This window comes from Centroberyx gerrardi, chromosome 5 (assembly GCF_048128805.1).
Source record: "Centroberyx gerrardi isolate f3 chromosome 5, fCenGer3.hap1.cur.20231027, whole genome shotgun sequence".
NCBI lineage: Eukaryota > Metazoa > Chordata > Actinopteri > Beryciformes > Berycidae > Centroberyx > Centroberyx gerrardi.
The window spans coordinates 5271458-5291729 of NC_136001.1; the positions used below are offsets into that span (position 1 = coordinate 5271458).

The 20272-nt window shown below is 43.7% G+C and overlaps 1 protein-coding gene across 2 annotated transcripts; it reads left to right on the forward strand.

Annotated features, from left to right (window-relative positions):
• The first annotated feature begins 1788 nt into the window (after positions 1-1788).
• Positions 1789-20272, forward strand: atxn7l2a (ataxin 7-like 2a). Of its 2 annotated transcripts, none has more exons than XM_071902891.2 (10): positions 1789-1918; positions 2995-3063; positions 4101-4440; positions 6020-6270; positions 7366-7448; positions 12899-13110; positions 13714-13894; positions 14673-14794; positions 17602-18553; positions 19894-20272. In XM_071902891.2, the coding sequence occupies exons 1-10, from the start codon at positions 1789-1791 to the stop codon at positions 19909-19911; spliced, it is 2358 nt and encodes a 785-aa protein (XP_071758992.1). In that variant the 3' UTR covers positions 19912-20272. The 2 variants fall into 2 exon arrangements, with proteins under 2 accessions (XP_071758992.1, XP_078139810.1); XM_078283684.1 differs by having other exon boundaries at positions 1792-1918; positions 6020-6312.

Sequence of the window (20272 nt, forward strand, 5' to 3'; positions counted from 1 at the left end):
CCCTTCAGTGTTACAGTTCACCTTTTACCCACTAGGTAGTACTGTTTTGGCTGGTGGAAATGTTTGCTTTGCATGCTTTGCATATTGCTAAAGCTGTAAGGCAGGGTTTAGATAATAGTTGACCTGATCCAAAGGTGGATTTGCTTAGATTACTGACCTAAAATATATTAGAGGAATATATGTGTTTATTATAATAACGTGTATTTCAACTTATAGAAAACTGTCATAAGGAATGTCATTGTGGTGGCATCTTGATACCCTACACAGTGAAACAATTCTGGCCATCATAGTGTCTTTGAAGTCCTTCCTTCATACGAGAACACCCCCCCCCCCCCCCCCCCCCAACACACCCACCCACCCCAAATGATTTTGATTTGAAAGGTGTACAGTGTATGTAATGTACAGCGACTGTGCATCTTAATGGTGTACCTTGTTTGTGCTTCACCGCCGCCCTCACTAGCTCGGCAGGGCTTAACCACTTAGAGGGATTAGGAGAAGGGAAGGTGCCTTCACGTGTATGGGTCTGTGCCATTCCATCCCTCTAGCCTATGGACAGAACTGTTGACCAAGGATCACTGGCCAGGCCTGCTTTAGCTTGACCTTATCACTCATTATGTGACTTTTGATCACCACTCATCAGGCTTTCCCTCGCCTACTGGGCCATAATGCATTTGTCCAAACATTCTTATTATTTTCACTCCCATCCCTGAATGTCAGTGATGATAAACTGAGGGAGTAAAAGGGAATTTATGAAATCAAACTGCATTGAATCAGCGTGTACATGAGTCACAAACAGGTAGACATTTGTTCGGTGACTCACATCTACTATAGTTAGGAAGGGCACTGAGTACAAGAAGTCTGTCTGAACAATAAGAGAAGTTCCTCACAGTAAACTTTTCAGGATCAGGTGGAAGTTGAGATAAGAGGTTTGCTTGCACTATCGTTATGTATGCACTAATAGCCAGGGCCTCTGAGGAAGATCCAGCTACCAAAGTCTAAATCGCACTAAATGGGGGACAGACTGACCTGCGTCAAGCCAGCCAGAATAAGACAGGAAAATAGGCGATTTCACCTTCAAAATAAAAGCCTAAAATTTGTCATGCATGGAAAATGGAGTGACTTGGTGTACACCAGTGATTCTCAACCTTTTTCATATCAAGGACCCCGTAATTTAGTCCACATCGGGGCCACGGAGCCCCATTTGATGAGATTTTGTCTCTTGGACCCAAATCTGTGAATATTTTTAATGTTAGATACGATTTTGTCCAGAATCCCATGACTATCTGTATTGTAGGTAGAGAGATAACAGTGAAACTACGATCAAAATAGTAATTCTTCTACATTCTCCAATTGTGTTAACTTCTTGTAAATGAAATAATGCTGACGTTTAACCATTCATCAATTTGACTGGGGCCCCCTGGAACCCCCTCAAGGACCCCTGGTGGTCCACGGACCCCACGTTGAGAACCACTGGTGTACACAGTACAACAAAATGGTTAAATGTTAAGCAGCGCATTTGGCATGCTGGAAAAATTTATTTTAATGTAAATACTTTTTATTAACTGTGGATTCTTTCTGATATATATTCACTATTTTTACGTTGGTACTTCGCAACGCATATTTGCAAGGTCTTATTGTGAAGATTATTTACCAGAAGTCCTATTTTATTCTGGTTATCTTGACGCTCGGTACAGACTTGCGCGTGTGGGTGTCCCGCGAACGCGCACGCAGGAACTTCCTATCCTGGCGGGAGCGCGAGATATGACGTAAGTTGCTTGCCGCGCAGTGATGATGGCGGTGCGTGAACGCGCAGTAAAAGTAATGGCTGCTCTGGATCGGCGGGTGCCTAGCCTCGATGATTTCGTGGGTCAAAGCTGGACTGCCTGGGCCGAGAGGGCGGGTGTGACAGCAGCGGATGGTAAGGAAGCACTTACTCGTCAATATTGGCCACTATGAAGCCGATTCATCGACCTGTCGGGGTTTATTTTCGTGGAAACGGAGGGCAGCGCTAACCATGTTACCCAAACAAAGACCCTGCCGGGTCCTAGCGCTGGGTGTATAACATGTTGCTCTCTCCCAGGTCCTAGCGCATACGCTCTCTTCAGGAAAAAATAAGTGATAATTATGACTATTTCACCATTGTAGTGTGTGTTTATACGGTTGTGGCCATGAAATAAGCTGCCAGCGTTTGAGGGGTGCGTTTCATTTTAGTGAAACGAACCAGACAGTGGTCGCATCAGAGCGGAAGGAGGCTAGTGTGGATGGTTGGGCGAGCAACTTCTTGCCATGGAAAGCTAACTGGTAGCTAGCTAGCAAACCAGGCTAGCCGTTGACGGGGAGGCAGTTAGCGTTAGCATGCTAATCATGCTAGCAGCAGGAGGATACAGACACCGGTGACGGAGGAGGAGTCAGATGCTGTTGCCACCATGTAAATGCTGGCCCAGCCTTTGATATCAGCCAACGTTACTCCGTGTTCTTCTCGATTCATTTTTACCTTCCCTTTGATTGCTAGCATCGCCGCTTCAATTCCATAGACGTTAACCAAGCCTACCTGTGTCTGGGAAGAAACCTCATTTTTGTGACTTATGCCCAAAAAGTGACATTGCCCTGCCCCGCTCGAAGTGTGTGCGCTCAATCATTGTCTGGCATCCCTCCAAGTGCTACTCTGTCCATAACTATCAAATAAACTCCTGCTCCCCAACCCAATAACAAAGGTACTAGTTACCATAGATGCAAGCTATGCCAAAAATGATTAATGTTCTAAGTTGGTTCCCTCAGTAGCAACACAGATTGCAGAAGCTGCTGACCTGCTATTCACAATCCTCAGGCTCAAGGCTCAATGGCCTGTTTATTTGCAGAATTTGTGGAGTAAGGTTGGGCTTTGACTTGCTGATGAATCCGATATTCACCTGTGCATCACCACAGGTGACCCCCAACCCCCAAGGTCTGTAGATGTCCTCTTAATGAGTATGTATGTAATGTGTAATATTACAGGGCCTGATGTGGAAGACTGCAGCAAGAATGGCAAGAAGGCTGCTGAGGCCATGTCGCTCAGTAAGGAGGGTAAGTCTGCACAGCACAGTCTACAAGAGACAGTCAAGGCTATTCTTGGATTCTAGTCTGAAAACTAGAAAGCATAAACTGATACCTAACTGATGTGTGCTTGTGTGAGTCTGTACACTCATTAACGTGTGCAAGGTTCAAATCAACTGTAAGCTTCAGCTTCTCTTTGGTCTCCAGCCCTCCCCAGGGGCAGTGAGCGAATGGGAGCACTGGTTGGCAAAGACTGGGTTAGGGGAAGCTCTATGGCTGGGGACCGTTGTGCTTAGGTGCCCTCTGGCAACTAGCCTGGCTGTCTGCAGCAGCAGCTGTCCGACAGACGCTCCCCCTCTGTGTGTCGTTTGTTTTTTGTCTGTATGTGTGTGCGTGTTTGTTACAGTATGAAATGGTGAAAGTAAAAGTAGTAGCTTGATAGTGTGTGTGTGTGTGTGTACACCTTCCCACACTCTGCTGCATAACAGTCAAAACGACTTGATGGACAAAAGCAATGACTTGGAAGTGTTTACACATTCATACTTTTTGGAGCTGCCGTGATTGACATTTTCTGTAGACTGGTTGCTCCTGATTAGCTTTTTAACACAAACATAGTGAGTGATACATTTGAGTTTATGTTTTACAGTAAACCAAACATTGCCACGTCAACCACAAACCAAAAATCCAGCAAATAGTTGTGTCCTGGCATGGCATTTTCTAAAGTTCTGATCACAAAATGAAAATGGTTAGTTTTGTTTGATTTATTTAAAAGATATCATTCTCCACACTTGACTGAACAGGGTCCATCACCAAGCCCCGAGTTCACAAGTAGTATTTACATGTGAAAGCTGAGGTGAACAGTATTTTCTAGTAGTATTTACTATCTGACCATATCTTCAAGTAGGAATCTTGCATCTGCCATCTTTTCCCATATAACGTGAATGCAGAATTAATCCAACCTGCCCCAGAAACTGGCATTGCCGTGTCTCCCGATCTGCAACTTGGTGTGTGCGTGTCTCTTGTTTCTTTTCCTCCTCATTACTCCTCCCTCTCCCCTCTCCACCCAGACATGTCTATCTTCGGCCACTACCCAGGCCACGATGACTTCTACCTGGTGGTGTGCAGCCACTGTGGCCAGGTGGTCAAGCCGCAGGCCTTTGAGAAGCACTGCGAGCGGAGACACGGCCCTCTGGCCAAGCTGTACGCCCGACTGCGCTCTCCCACCCCGGCCCCCCAGCCCCAGCAGAGGCCTCGACACGGCCACTCCCCCTCCCACGGGACCAATGCCGCCGCCGCCTCCTCCTGGGAGGGGCGAAGCCAAGGGGTCGGGCCGCCGCGGGTCGCCCCGCCCTCCCCCTCCACCCCGCCTCAGTACAGACACTCCAAGAGCTCCAAGGATGGAGTACGGTAAGAGGACAGAGTGGGACAAGAAAGGACGTTTGTGGGGATTTGGAAACGGGCGATAAGGCAGAGAAGATGAGGGAAAGGGCTCGGGGTGTGTAGAAAGCAGAAATCAGAAGTTGGAGGTCAGACAAATGGTGTGATAAGGAAGAAGAAGAAGCTGTGAAGGATGCTTGAGTCTCTAGGCCTGTTTTTATTGAGCTTAGGAATCGGGAGTGCTTGTTTGAAAGCCTAGAAGCCTTTGATTGTAAACACCTCTGTAGTGTTTCCAAAAAGTTCATCGCTCAGACTAAATTGCTGCACCACAGGGTTTGCATAACAGCATTATTTTTAACAAAAGGTTATTCCGCAGGAATAAATGGACTAAATGCTCCATGTGCTGTTGTATGGTCTGCTGCACTTCCTGCAGTTTTAATTTCTTATGTTCAAAATTGGGTGGGAAAAGTTTACTGCTTCTATTGCATTTAGAAAAATTTAAATCAGGACCCAATCAGGTTAACGAACTATGTGATGCAATCAGTGGGCGCTGCATCTACATGTTTGTTGGCATGCATAGCTGATAACAACTAGCAGCTATGTATCTTGAAGAGCTAGCTGTAAATTATATTTACCATTTGTATGTGACTTGAACCTTGTTGACCATAATCCCCTTGAGGATTCCGTGATGCACTGGCATTGCCACCATATTCTGCCACTTTTCATTCAGCAGCCAAGACCCTGGGCTGCTTAGTCCAAGTTGGCAACGTCCATGAAGGATGTCCGAATCACTGTGGACACCAATCTGCATACCTGTGATCCCCACCTTCGTAGCTTTACTGATCTGATCTGCTCCCCCATGAGAGCGATCAACTGAGAAACAGTGATGAAATCTGGGGTTTTTGACCGGGGAAATTTCCTTGGCCACTAACAGATCTAACTGATGAATCAAGCTCTTGCTGAATCCAGTTGGAAGAAAGGCTAAATCATCTCCTTGAAGAAATCCTTCACAGATGGCTTACGTTTATTTTTTAAGGATTTTATGTGGTCCATTACAGACAAAAACCGATTCCAAAGCTGTATTGATTAAACTATCCCTGAGTGCCGCTATTGTTGTTTTCAAAATTCAGTGGCGTCGCCCCGTAGCACTGATTGGCCGTCACATTCTGGTCGGAGCAGAAACCCAATCCAATGGCACAATGTGATTGTGTGCGAGTCTGACTGGTTTCACGAGGCTAGCAGAGCGTGAGCAAACAAAGATTAAATGTTGATAACAAAATTGAACATGAACAAAATGGACAGAATAAATAGAATATGACCTTTGTCCTGCTGGCCACTGTACATTGTCTCTGACCGTGAGCCAATCGAATCAAAGCAAAACAATGACTCTGTATCAAACAGACTGTTGATTTAGTTAACATGCAGTACCTGAATTTATACACACAAAAGCATGGAAAGTGGGTAGGGTACCATTTATATGAAAAATTGATATTAATAATTTTGGACAGATTGTTTTTAGTTTACCAGCCCTTTGCAGGTGAGCCACGAAGTTGATTTTGGACACTGACATCTTCTCCATCTGACTCTCCCCTCCACGAACATCATCCAGACACTCCCCGCTGGAGAAGTCCTCCCACAGCGGCCACTCAGAGTCATCGGTCTTCAAGCAGCCGCCGCCCCTGGAGCCTCCTATGAGCTCTCCACCTCCATCCCTCAGAGACCCCCCTTGGCCCCACGGAGGCACCCCGCCCGGCAGGCCCTCCCCCAGCGACAGGCCCCCCGCCCAGAGGAAGGACTCGGCTCTGGCCTCCGGTGTCCCGGGCCACCGGATCCCTAGACCCTACAACAAAGTGGCCTCCAGTGAGTACAGATGGATAGATGGATTTGGGTGGACTGGAAAGGGTGAGTGGTCGAGGGGTGGATGTTACAAAGCATGTCGTCACCTAGTCAGTCCCACTGATCACGTTTACCTGCTACACAATCAGAAGAATTAAAGGAATAGGGCCAAGCTGAAAGTCTTTTCAAAGTGCTTTAACAATCAAATAACAGCATCAAACTATATATATATAAATCAAAACAAGTCAAACAAGATGTTGGCATGAGATAAAAGGTAGGTAGAAGGTAAAATATAGATAAAAAATATAGAAATAAAAGAAAATATAGATAATAGAAGGAAAAAACACTACAATAATATTTATCAATACACAGGATACAATGTTGTGCCATAATCCCCCAGGTGAGTAAAAATAATAGGATAAAAGACACGTAAAAGAGGTGCTTTCTATATCACAGAATTTACAGAGGTGTATTCCAGACAGGGAAAGTCGCAGAGTTTGATAAATTCTCTGGGGAATGTCAGGGTATTTTGCAAATAGGTCATTTAACAGGAATATGGCAGAATGTAGTTTCTAACTTGTTTTACACGTTCATTGCATTAGATGGTTTCCTGCCCAAATTGAGCGGACCAGATTGGAAAAACAACATTAACAAACCAGTAAGGAAGAACATGTTTAGGCCATGGAAGCGCTCCGACCTTAGTTATGGAAAGTCATGGAATTTTAATTTTAGATAGGAATCTGATCAAATGGAGGCCTGTCGCCTAATGTGTGTCTATTTGTGGGTTTGTGACAAAACATTCAGGAACCCCTGACTTTTACGCACTGTTCCCACAGTGCTTACAAGCAGTCCACTATCAAGAGCCAGAGTGATGTTCCGTCTGTTCCAATCCTTCCTCTTCTTCTTGACTATTCCATTTCACTCATATACGCCCTCTAGAGGCAACGTTGAAATAGGATTTCAGCTTCGGTGGAAATATTGAACCTTTTCTAAAATCCAATATTGAATTAAATGTTTCGCAAACAGTATCGAAGCGGCTCAATTTTGGTTTTCGCGACAATGAGTGTGTTCTGTTGAATGTGCTACGTTGTCGCTGAGATGCTCTCTGTCTGTCCATAGGGAGAGAGTGTGACCTTGACAAACACTGCGGCGTCCTCGACCCCGACAGGAAGAAAGTCTGCACGCGCCTCCTGACCTGCAATGTAAGCTCCAAACACACTCTGCTTTTCAACTTCACCCCATTTCCCCTCTTCCCTTATGATTTTGCTGCCTTACTTGTTTATTTTGTCCAAATTCTCTCCTTTGCTCCCTCATTGGCTCGTTCTCGGTCTTAATTTCCTGCTGCACCTTGTTCCTTTCTTGCTTTGTCTAGCTGCGTCTCTGTAATTCAGTAAAAAGGTGACAGAGGCTTAATTTCGGAAGCCAGCCCTGTCCCCTCTGCTTTTGACCCAATTAATACACATCCACTCAGAGTAGGAAATTAGGTTATGAGATTGTGGTCCATCGTTATGCAGACAACAGCAACAACTCGGTCCTATTTAAAGCTTCCTTTAAAGACGAGATGAAATGAAAAATGCCTTTTTAACCCTTTTAGATCACATCCCCGGTCATACTGTGCACCTATTTAACAATATATGCCAAAAAAAATACCAAAAATCAATTTCATTGTAGTCTTATATCAAAATTCAATCATGTTTTCTTCCTGTAAAACAAAATATGCCGTGTGCTTACGTAAGCATGCCCGTAACTAATTTCAACCAATAATATCATGACATCCACCCATCAATCAATCTTCAACTTTTAGCGCACAGAGCTAAGAGGCTAAGATTCATTAGTTAGCTAGCTAGCAACAGCATGGTACTTCGGTGTGTCTTCGGGTGTTATGACACACCCACTTTTCAACGTTCAAATCAAATTCCTCCCAACGTTATGTCCCGCCTGTCTTTCCTGTTTCACTCGGAAATACGTCACGATACGGAAGTTAGATACTCTCGAAATGCTGTTTCATCTCGACTTTAACACACACAATTCATGCAACACAGATTCTTCATGACAAACTATACTTAAAGATAGCAGGTATAAAGTATGCCATAGAATATCGATGCCTGACAATTCCACTGTTTGATTATGTGAATTGGAATTGATTTTTGATCTTGCTGAGATGCTGCTTTGAGGTGGAAGGTTTGCCATAAAAACTTGAGTATTACTTGGCCAACTGTAACCATCTTTCCACCTTTTTCCTTTGGACTTGGTGTGGGCTTGATTTTATAACATTTGGAGGTTTGGTTAAGTATGTTTGCACTGGGACTAGAATTGGCACTGTAGACTTTACATGACTCCCTGTTATTAGACTTTAAGAAAAATGACATACAAATATAGTTTCTTCCACATTTGCACTGATTGACAGTTAAAAAAATGAATACCTCCTATGCCCGCAATTTATTTTGACAGCCATTCTTGCTCCAGTTGCATAAATTTATGACATTTCCCACGAACTAGCACAGATTTTTCAACAAAAGGATTTTTGGAGTAATGTGATGATAGAACGGGTTATTGAGTGGTTGCTTTTGTATGCTGATGAGTCACACCTGCCTCCATGCTTTTTGTCTCTCTTCCTTTTCACGCAGCACTTGTGAATGTCTGGATAGTGTATGGTTGTTGCATGAATGGTGAACGGATGCATGTAGATTGGTCAACCAGAGAAGCTTCTTCTGGGGTCTGTGGCGTTACACCACACTCACACTGTGCTTTACAGAAAGCCATTTTTATTCTGAAGCTTGGTCCTCAGGCTGGAGTAACACCTAAGCATTGAATGAATTACTCTTGATGGAAGTTCATTGATTTTGAATGAGAAATCTGTCACCGCTACACTATTCCATTGCAGATGCGTTGTGATGAATGTGTTGCATGAGTTGGATTTATTCTACCTATGCATTGATAATGCATGTGTAAACTAAAACCAATGTTATCTTTTTAATTTTTGTGACCAAAACATTTAATCGGTGAATCAGAGTTCAGTGTTTCCTGTGGAAATTGCTTGTAGGCGTGGTGGCATAAGTTGGGGTGGGGGCTTTGGTTCCAGGCAAAATTGTGTCGAAATTGTCGGTATATGTGACTTTTTCAAAGGTGTCTTCATATTAATAATGCTGGCAATATCATTTTGAAAATGTTTTTACTATAGAAAAACAGTGGCAATGGAAGTTTGTTTTTATACTGATCATCGGTTGCATCTCAATGGATCACTGGATCATTGTAGAACTCTGCTCATAGTTTGCAGCAACACAAATGCATAATGCATTATACATGATCTTGTTGTCAGAATGGCTTTAAATGGGTATTACCTTCTTGAAGATATCTTTCTACAGCATAGCTAATCACCAAACCATGGAATGGGATTAAGGTCCTAAATTGGAGAAAAGTGAATCATCATTGAAAGAGAAAGTGGAAAAAGGGTGGTATTAAAAACTAATATAAGATCAGAATGAAATTGTAGTCGTGCTCTTAGTCACCGATGAACGCTGTTTGAAAATGAATGAAATTGTAGTCATGTGCTCCTAGTCACTGATCAGTGCTGTTACTGAGTCTGTGAAAATGGCTCCCAGCACAGGAAGAGTCCTTATATGGTGGCTGGTGTCTGTGAAGGAGGAAGTGAGTGTGAAAGGCCACATCCAGTCGTGTAGAGACAGGATGACCTGATTAACAGGAAATGACAGGAGAGACAGGAAAGAATCAGAGGAAAACAGTTTCCTTCTCTCCAGTACCTACTGTGTAGGTGAAGCAGTTCTCAATAGATGCTTGTATTGTCTTCACTCCCACCTGCTACCAGGAAGGAAATCCATATGATGCTGTAATCACTGTTAATTTGTTATTTTGTCATCAGTACAGCACTGCCCCATAATTTCAGTTATGAAAATGACACCAGCACCACTTGATATGGCCTCATCAATGTTCTATTTAATACATGTGGCTTCTATTTAATAAGATAATGTATACTGTAAGTGCTACAGACTGGCAACCTGTCCAGGGTGTTTCGCTGCCTTTGACCCAATGCATGCTGGGATCGGCTCTAGTCCCGTGATCCCAGATTGAAAAAAAGGTTTGTTCACAGAATCGCTTTCCTTTACTGAAACTTATAGGTAGCATGTCTTTTGCTATCATCTTTGTAATAAGCGCTGTTGTTTGTCCCGCATGTTTATCATCACAACAATGTTGCCCCATAGCAAAGCTAGCTATGGATGTTTGGACACTTATGGTCTATGGCTGTACGGTTTCGGTTGGATGCTTTGCTTTTAAATGCGAGTGCATTGTTGTTGACTTGTGGTACGATAACTTAGTGTTGCACAATTTGCATTTCACTTCGTTGTCATTCATTTTCTCGAAGAAGTTCCACATGGAACTTTTACCTTGTCGTGCCATTCTTTAGCTGTTATCACCCTTCCAGCAGTATTTCACTCTAGTAATGTAGTGTATAGGGCATTCAAATAGCCGCTTGATGGCAGTGTGAACCATATACTGATTACCACTTACACAGTAGACTACCACAGCCTACAGCACCATATTTGTGTTTCTATACACTGTATAAAAAAATAAATAAATATATATATGTATGTATATTTAAAAAATTAAATGCGACCCTGGCATGCTATTCAAATGTTTAGAAGTGCGGGCTAGTCAAATATTTGAAAATTCAAACTCATCCCTACGGTCAATGTGTTGTTTAAACTTAATTTTTGGTCCCCTTGTTTCATATGTAACTTGATTATTGTCAATTAGTCTAGGAAACTCTGCCTGTAGGTAGTGGTTTGCAGTGTGGTTCAGACATTGATGAACAGAGCTTTTATAAAGACCTACGTGTAGAATATTCAGCTAATATAGAATTGTTTTCATAGCATAGGTGAAAGTTGGTTTATTCTGTGTGTCCCCGGGTATGATTCTCCGGAACAAGGGGCCTCAACCAAAACAGGAAGTGGACTGCCTCAGCATCAACTGTTGCTGTAGTTGAAGTTACTACATTCCTGGAATAATCAGGATGACCACATCATTCACTCAATGTATTGTCAAGAAGAACAGATCTAGTGACTATACTATATTGCTATGCTCCGATAGGTTAGCTGTCTTTCAATATCATGACATAGTAGCTTGTTAGCCAAAATGTTTCGTTGGCATTGGTCATAAATTCCACACCAGTTATGCAAAACTGCTTTGCTAGCTCAATCAATTTGTAACTAAAATATTCCCTGGCAGTTTCTTTTGCAAGCAAGACTGTAACACAGGGCGAGTGAGCTTCACTCAATACAAGGTGAGAGTGCTGTTTGACTGAATGACCTGAATTTGGCTCCTGATGAACAAATCTTGTGCTGTGAGAAAAATAACTTGCCTCGTTACACAAGTTTTATTTTAGTTCCATTATTCAATTTCTGTATACATGTTTGTCGTCTTTGTGATGGTGATGTAAAATGCTATTTGTAAAGGACTCAAGGGGTCGCCAAAGTTACCAAGTTTCAAATTCTACTGGCATTGGTAATACTGATACCATGCTAATCAATCCCACAGTGACTGCAAGACCCATCTGTACGACCCATGTTGGATTGTTATGAACGAGGAACTAGATGTATGTGAGGCTAAAAGGTCTTGTTCTGTGTAGCCCCTAAAATAGTCTCATACACTTAACGGAATTATTTTTAGAAACAGTTTGATTTTCATTTTTGATACAAAAATCTCAACCTACAGTACCATAAATGCATACATTTTTAGCTTGGGTGGTCCTAGTGGGATTGAAACCCCTAATCATGGCAGTACCATGCTGCGTCCCAGAGATATTGGAAAGTCAGAAATTCTGACTTTATATCAGGAAAAAGGCAATGGAAGGACCCTTCATGTCAGAATTCCAAGTAGGAACCTCGGGTCAAATTTCTTAACCCCAAGGTTTCCGCGATGCAGTAATGTAACATGTCATGGCAGTATGGGAGCATACACTGTAAACACTGCAAAGTATTACTTTTATCATGTTTATAATCCACAAAATACAAATAAGTTTGATTTTCAGTATTGCATGACCATAAATCTTTCACAACACCTGTGGTAAATGGTTAGACATATACATTTGAAATGTATAGTTGCACTTACAGTTGCAAACATTCAGTGCTGACTAGCTAGCTAATGTTGCTAAATATCATCGACATAACATTAGCTGTTGTATGGGAAACGGTTACATTGGGCAAAAAAATCTCACAGGCATTCATGTTTCTCTGCTGGTTCTTCTGAGCTGGAACACATGAAAGTTGTAATTACCACCTACCAGCTAGGAATTTCTCACTTCTGACACAGCATTAGTGACATTGCAAATTGTCCAAATAATTATTTTTTTAACACGAAACACAGGCACATAATATTTGTAGTAGCCAAGGTGTAGCCTCTGTTGTAATACAGTGAATTGGAACTTTATATGTAACTGTCAGTTGTTTTTTTTGTTTCCCCACTACCACATGGCCTGTCTGTTATGACACAAACTAAATGGAGAGACAGTTCGAAATGTTGCCTCAATAATCAGATGATGGCCAGCAAACGACACTGGGCCACCTACCAGGTTTTGGCGGCTTAATTTAGATGAAATTAGGATTTAAGTGACTGTATCCTGTGTCATTGTCCTTAGATCCACTCCATCCACCAGCGGCGGAAGGTGGTAGGCCGCAGTAAGAACTTTGACCAGCTGGTAGCAGAGCTGAAGACCAAGGTCCGGGAGAAAGGGACCCAATCCCTAGAGGGAGGCTCCTCCACCGGACGATCCCCCAGCCCAGAGGCCCCCAGGGAGCCGGCTTCAGCCCCACACTGCAGGAGACCCCTGGCCAACCTCCCCGCCTTCAGGTTGGTGAGCTTTACTGGAGCCGTTAGTCATACAAGATTTAGCTGGATGGGCAAAAAGGGTGGTGTTGTGAACCATGTGCCTGGTGGCAACTGGGGATCAACCTGACTAATATGGTTTACTTTCTCTTTGACATTTTTACTGAGGACAAACCAAACAAATTTTATTCTTGCAATCGTGGTAAACTGCAATGTGTAAAGCTTGAAAAAGTCAAGCTCTCCTTTTCTGTTGGGGAGCAATACGTGCTCGAAACCCTAAAAAATCAAATCCGGTCCAGTCAGTGTCGCCCACCTCTGATATGATGAATATGATGCAATTTATTTGATTACATATTGTAGATTTGATCAGTACTACACTACTTGTTTATGAGAAGCCCTTGAACTGAATTGATTCTAATGAGATATTTTGATTAGATTCCACATGTATGTGTGAATATGTTCTGGTCTAAATGTTGTTTTGGAGGTTTCCCTCCAAAACAAACTTTGAGGTTTTACCCTTCCAAGGATATAATTCTGGGGGAAATATTGAATACATGGGTTTTTTATGTAAATATGAAATATTTGCACAAAATATTGGCTTCAGGCAGCAATTTGTTTGTTTTCCAGTCGGTCTAGAGCCTCGTCAGAGAGCGCCCCAGAGGAGGAGAAGCAGCGGCAGGACGAGGGCGGTCTCCGAGCCTCCTCGCCCCTCGTCTACGGACGAATCTCCAGCGACGAAAGCGAGGGAGAAGGACCCGAGGAGCCCATCGAGTTCCCGTCTTCTGTCTCCCATCCCAGACCGCTGGCGGTAAGACAACAGTTACATCAGTCATAGTGGCCATCTTTGTGAGCAGGCATACAATACTCTCGTTTTAAAGATGTTTGGTGTGAACATCATTAGGCGTTCGTTTGGCATCGGTTCACTCCTCTAATCTGATTTGACTCCTTTTGTTTTTGAAATGATTGTTTCTATGGTATTTGCTGTTTCAGCAGTGGTGGCCTACCACTGGTTAAAATCATGAAAAAAAGATTTAAAACCTATAAAAATTTAGCCAAATACTCCTTTTCACGTGACAGCAAGGAGTTTTTCTGGGACAGTGTAACGCACGTGGAGGTTCATACTATCTCCCCCAGAGATTTTGTTTATTTGCTTTTTTCCCTTTCTTTTTTATAAAGTAATAATGAAATGAAGATTACTTCACTTTCACTATGGTAGCTAATTCTCATATATAATAATAATAATAATTAATAATAATATAACGTGCACGTATTTAACAATAAATGCAAAAAAAAAATGATTTGAATTATTTAAATTTTCTCATCTTTTATATCAAAATCCCATAACTTTTACCTTCTATTTTTAGTGGTTACTTCATGGCATACCAAAAGGTGTACATAAAAACTAATAACAAATAACACCATCACAGATTGTTAAACTGAAATACTATTGTTGTGAAGCTACAGTGTGAACGCAGCATGGTGGATGTGGAAGTAATTCCAAACCCAGCACTAACCACCATTGGTACAGATAACCAGGGGAAACTCTCTTCTGTAAAAGATCAGTAACAGGTCTTTTTTCTGTCTAGGTGTGTTCGTTTGGCAGCCATGCGTTGGGTCATGGCGTCTACACGTTTGACAGGAGGCTTCACCATCTGAGGTCGGCTCTCAGCAGCATGCTGGAGCAGCACATCAGCGCCCATCTCTGGAAGTAAGAAACTAGAGCTCCAACGCCTGCTGGATTCAATCTGTGCTCATTTCAGAACAATACAGAGAGGCTCAGATTGGCATCTTGAGTTAAACCTGAATTTTCAATATTTTTATCAGCCAATACTGAACTGATTACACTGATGGTTATGATCAGGTTTTCTGGGCCGATTCTGATTGCAATTTTTTTTATATATATATATATTTTTTAGCAGTGTGATCGGCCGATTACTGATCCAATCTCCGATCGCCAGTTGAAATTTTTACCCAGACTTTCTTTCATTATAGCCGGTGATCAGAAATTAACTGTCAGTGCCAACTGGACGACATGCTGATGTTATGAACGTTCTGCTGGCTGACACACATCGGCTCCTACTTTTTATGGCATACATTTTTGACTGAGCAATTGGTGCAGTGATTGGCCGATCATCGTTAACCTATCGGCCGATTTATGATCGGCGGCCAATCAATTGGTGCACCCCTACTGATTAATGGCATAAGGTTACACCTGTCTTTCCACCAACATCCAAGTCAGGTTTCTATGTAGATGCTCACCCTAGGTAAATGGCATGAGGGATAGTTGCATCAGATCCTGTGTGTTGGGAACATTACCAGATAGACTGCAGTGAAACCCACTGCTTAGTCACTAACAGATGATGCAGATGGCCTGCGCTTTCTGTTTCCCAGAATAGGATTGGGGAAGAGTTGGTAGTTGGCAGTAGACTGAATAGTGGTTTCCCTAGAATGAATATCTGCTGATAATGATAACAGGACAACCGATTGGCCAGAACAAGATCAGACTGGAGTTCTCCGCCAGTATGAATCCCTTTCACAGCTCTGAGGCCACTGGTTATGTCAGCCCCCCCTTATCTCCACCATGGAGTTTACACCCAGCTATTCCTGTCGGATCTGAATGACCGAACAGGATGGAATACAGCCCAGGTATCCCTGAATTCGGGTTAGACGGATATATAGATTTGCTCATATTGGCCTTGTATTAAAAAGGATATCTGTAGGGCTGGGAGATAAATCGATCAATTAATTCGAATTTATGGTTTGTGTAAAAATGAAAATCGAGATTCACTTTAACCTAGGTAAATACGGCACGGAACCGCTTCCCTGAGCTTCCGCAGTCGATAACAACGCCCACCCAGATTTCCCCTCAGACACAAACACAGTGTCAAGACGTCAGCACACGCCTCTACAAGTGAGGAGCTCGTTTCCAAAAAAGGCAGCGTCTCTTCAGTCGTTTGGTTTTGCAATGTCCGACGTCGAGCGAACCACTGTCCGTTGTAAAGTTTGTCTAAAGTCTGTGGCAACTAAAGGCAGCAGCGCGACAAATTTATTCCAGCATCTCCGACAGACGCAGCAGCCGAGTGGAGAAGTGTGTGGCATTGCAACATGCACAAGCTAGCAGCAGCACCCAAATGCCTGCTAAAAAGCAGGTAACATTAGCGGCATCATTTTTTATTTTAAAAATTTATTAAATTAGGTTTACACTTTATTGATCCCCATGGGGAAATTCATCCTTTGCGCTTTTACCCATACTAACTAAGCAGTGGGCAGCCACTGAGCAGCACAAAACTTATTTGAATAATGCCTTTGTCTTTTTTAGTTTGTTTTTAAGAAAAAGAAAACGATCAAAATCGTAAATTGGGTGTAGGTGTGAAAAAATCTGAGATTTTATTTTTAGGCCAGCCCTAGATATCGGTGTGCCTCTGATATGATGCAGTTTGTTTGATTACTACGGAAACCAGGAGTGGCTGTGGTTGCTCATATTTTTTTTTTTTATTCCCATCATCTCAAGATCTCGATTTAATAATCTTATTTTGAGATAACAAACTAATGGTTTGTGTGTGTTTAACAGCTTTTGTGCTATTGCTGTTGCCTTCATTAGAGGCAAGCCCTAGTAAGCCTGATAGTGTAGCCAAAATGTAGACGGACTAAAGTGGAACTGACAGTGTGAGAGATCATGACTGGTCAATGCAATAGATTAATCGTCAATAGTAGTCAAGGTATGACACTGGCAGAAATTGCAACTACAATCAGGCAATCAATGAAGTCGTGGTCTCAGGAATAAAATCAAAAAATAGCAATTGATCAATACTACACTGGATGTCTATGGGAAGCCCTTAACCTGAACTGATTGTAATCCAGGAGAAACACTTCTGCCGGAAACAGAGCAGATTGGCTGAATTTTGGTCCAAAATTCAACCAATCACCTAAAGGTGCTCTGATCAGGATTTTTGGGGCCGATCACTGGAAGCAGTATCGGCCGATGCCGATCACGGGGTCTATCGTGTAGCTTTATTTATTTATTTAACTATTCTTAACAACATTATATATTAAGTATTAAAACTAAGAGATGAGAAAGTATCATGAATTGACAACTGTTTATTGGCAGGCAACATGTGCAACATATTCCACTCTCTCTCTTAGAGACACAACTTAAACCATAGCAGCCTACGCTTGGTTATTGGGAGCAGCTTAGAGCTTAACAAATATAGCTTTCCTGTGGAATAAAATAAATACAATTTTATAAAATAAAAAGTAGAATAAAAGATAAATGTGCACAACACACCAAGTTAGAACAATAAATTATATATAGGCCTACTGAGGCAACAAAAATCAATTCCAACGTTTTCAGTCCACTCAGTGGATACTGACTAGCACCTACAGTAGCCTATATACAGCTAATCTGCTAGTCTCGGAAACCCAGCTGTATCCCCATTTAAAGCAAGGCTCCTCTGTACCTCAGGTTTAGATCTCTGTTGATGTGATCTTTTTTTTTGTGTGTTTTGGTCAATCCAGGAAAATACCTCAAGCCACAGACCTTCAATCTCCGAGTCCCTCAGCCAAGACCATCACCTCCTCCTCTCCTTCCTCCATAGCCGCCGCCTCCTCCTCTTCATTGCATTCTAAGGTCCGCACAGGAAGTCACATCAGCTCCTCCCTCAAAACTTCATCCTCCTCCTCCTCCAGTCGCGGGCCAGGGAGACTGGCGGCGGCCGGCCAATCGGAGAACTCTGGGAGCAGCAGCGGTGGAGGTGGCGGCGTTCACCTGGTGTCTGCGGTGAAGCCAGCGGCGGTGCGTCAGGCGGGTCCCGGGCGACCCAAGAACCCGGTGGGGCGTCCCAGCAAGCAGATGCTGAAGCTGCGGGAGGAGGCCGCCGCCGCCGCCGCCCTCCGCAAGCGCAAAGCCCCGTCCCAGGAGGGGGAGCACTCGGGCCCCGACAGGAACTGCATCGTCCTCCAGGACCGGGGCCGCCCGCCCTCTGCCTCCTCCTCCTCTAAGGCCGCTGCCCCCTCCCCCCTCCCCCACGGACAGACCAACGGCACGCTCTCCCCCGGGAGCAAGCCCCGCCCCCAGCCCTCTCCCTCGGAGTCCCATTCGCCAGCCGCCACGGCGGTCTGGACCTACAGACGGACACACCCTCCTCCTCCTCTGGGCCACTCGTCGCCCCCCGACCCTTCCTCCACCGCCACTAACTCCCACGGCCGGGGGGTCGGGGGGGACTCAGGACTGCAAGGGCGGGGCAGTGGGAGGGGCTTCGAGCACCGGGGGCTGGTGAAGAAACGCAAGGGGGGAAACAACGGGGAGCACTCGCCCCCCTCCAAGCCCTCGGCGCACCGTCTCCCCCCCTCCTCCTCCTCCTCTTCCTCGTCCTCTTCCTCCTCTCCACGCTCTAACTTCTACCCCTGGAAGGACAGTAAAGGCGGGGCGCTGGCCGGGGGGGTGGAGAAGAAACTGGGCACACAGAAGGTGAGTCTGGGGAAGGAGAGGAAACAGCGGTGCGAGATTCAGCTGCAAAGTCAGTGACGGATAGGAAAGAACAATTTGGTTATTAAAGCTACAGTATGCAACTTTTCTTCTTGAGACAGGAAGTGTATCGTTAGTCCCGCCCTCTTCCCCCTCAGTTGGTCAAGTTCCCACCCCAACACTGTCAGTCATCTTCAGCCATCTACTTCGAAACAGCATCTAGCCTGAGGCTGAGGCAAACGTAAAGCCTCCACAGGTACTGAAAGGTACGAGTCTACATTCGGCAGATGGCGAATGCAGCCAATCTGCAATAAAAAACAACAACATTGATGTTAACCATATTTTTGAACGTTTAGCTTCGCTGTTCTTTGTTTTCTTACTGCTTTCCTCCATTGCTGTTGCTATGAGTTCCCGCCTCACCTTGATTGCCACAACCAGCTCACCACTGGTCATGCCCACAGCAAATGGTCTACACCCCAAAGCCATCATTGAAAAGCCAATTTCAACACACAGGGGCACAGATGGACTGAAATTGTAGAATATATCCTGTTTATTTAATGTTATTTTAATGTGAAAAAGGTTGCATATTGTAGGTTTAATATTACTGGATGTGTAGAAAGTCTGGAATCGCATGGATATGTCAACATGACCACCACCAACTAACAGACACCAGTGCAAACAGAAAACCATGTTTCTTTGTATCCTACAAAGCATATACTGCACTAATACTACAGTAAAACTACACTAGTACCACACTACTATTACTGCACTACTGCTGCAGTGAAACTATAGTACTACTGCACTACTTCTAATACACTACTACTGCACTAATTCAATGGCACTACTACAGTAAAACTACACAACTGTACTACCACTACAGTACAAATGGCATACCATGTGTCCTTGTATCCAACAAAGCATATCCAGATTGACAGCTGTACTACTACAGTACAATGACTACACCGCTACTAGTACTTTCACTACTGTACAAGCAGAAAACCATGTTTCTTTGTATGAGACAAAGCATATTCGGATTAACATTATTGTACAGACATCAGTAAATCTCCGCTGCAGATGCTGCTGCTGATTTGGGATTTTCACAGAATAAACATATTTCTTCAGGATGCCTCAGAACGCAAAATCGAGAGGATGCACTCCTGGGATCTGGGAGCCCAACTTCTTCCTATCCGTCAGTTAGGAAATGCGTGATCCAGCCATCTGATTCCAGACTTTTCTGACGCCCTATTAAAAGTTTTATTTATTTCACAATTTTGAAGTGATTATACAAACCCGTTGGTAAGATTAAAGTGAAATCTCAAATTCTTCTCTCTCTTCTCCTGCAGCCAAAACTGCACCATTAAGTGTGCCTGCCTTACAAGCCACTATGAGGGAGCCAGCTCTGCTCAGTCTGGGACTGTGGCAACAGGACTCAACAAATGTGTTCTGTGTGTTTGTGTGTGTGCGCGTGTGTATGAGAGAGAGTGTGTGTCAGGTTGTGTTTGTATGTGCACAACTCGTACAGTATGGATTTGGCTGATCGGTGTTCAGTGTCTGAATCAGACCTAGGTGTGTGTGTGGATCTGTGAGTTTGCTGTTGTCTGGATGAATGTCTGAGGGAGAAACAGGGGGGCGGGCGGGGGGTGAGTTTCAGTGTATGGATTTAGAAATACCTCAAGACCATCCGGTTATGCTGCTAAATGAAATATGTTGGTTTATAAAAAT

Coding starts and splice junctions, on each gene's coding strand:
- atxn7l2a (XM_078283684.1), top strand. CDS start 1,792: ATGGCGGTGCGTGAACGCGCAGTAAAAGTAATGGCTGCTCTGGATCGG. Junction 6,313..7,365: donor ATTTGGGTGGACTGGAAAGG/GTGAGTGGTCGA, acceptor GTCTGTCCATAG/GGAGAGAGTGTGACCTTGAC. Junction 7,449..12,898: donor CGCGCCTCCTGACCTGCAAT/GTAAGCTCCAAA, acceptor CATTGTCCTTAG/ATCCACTCCATCCACCAGCG.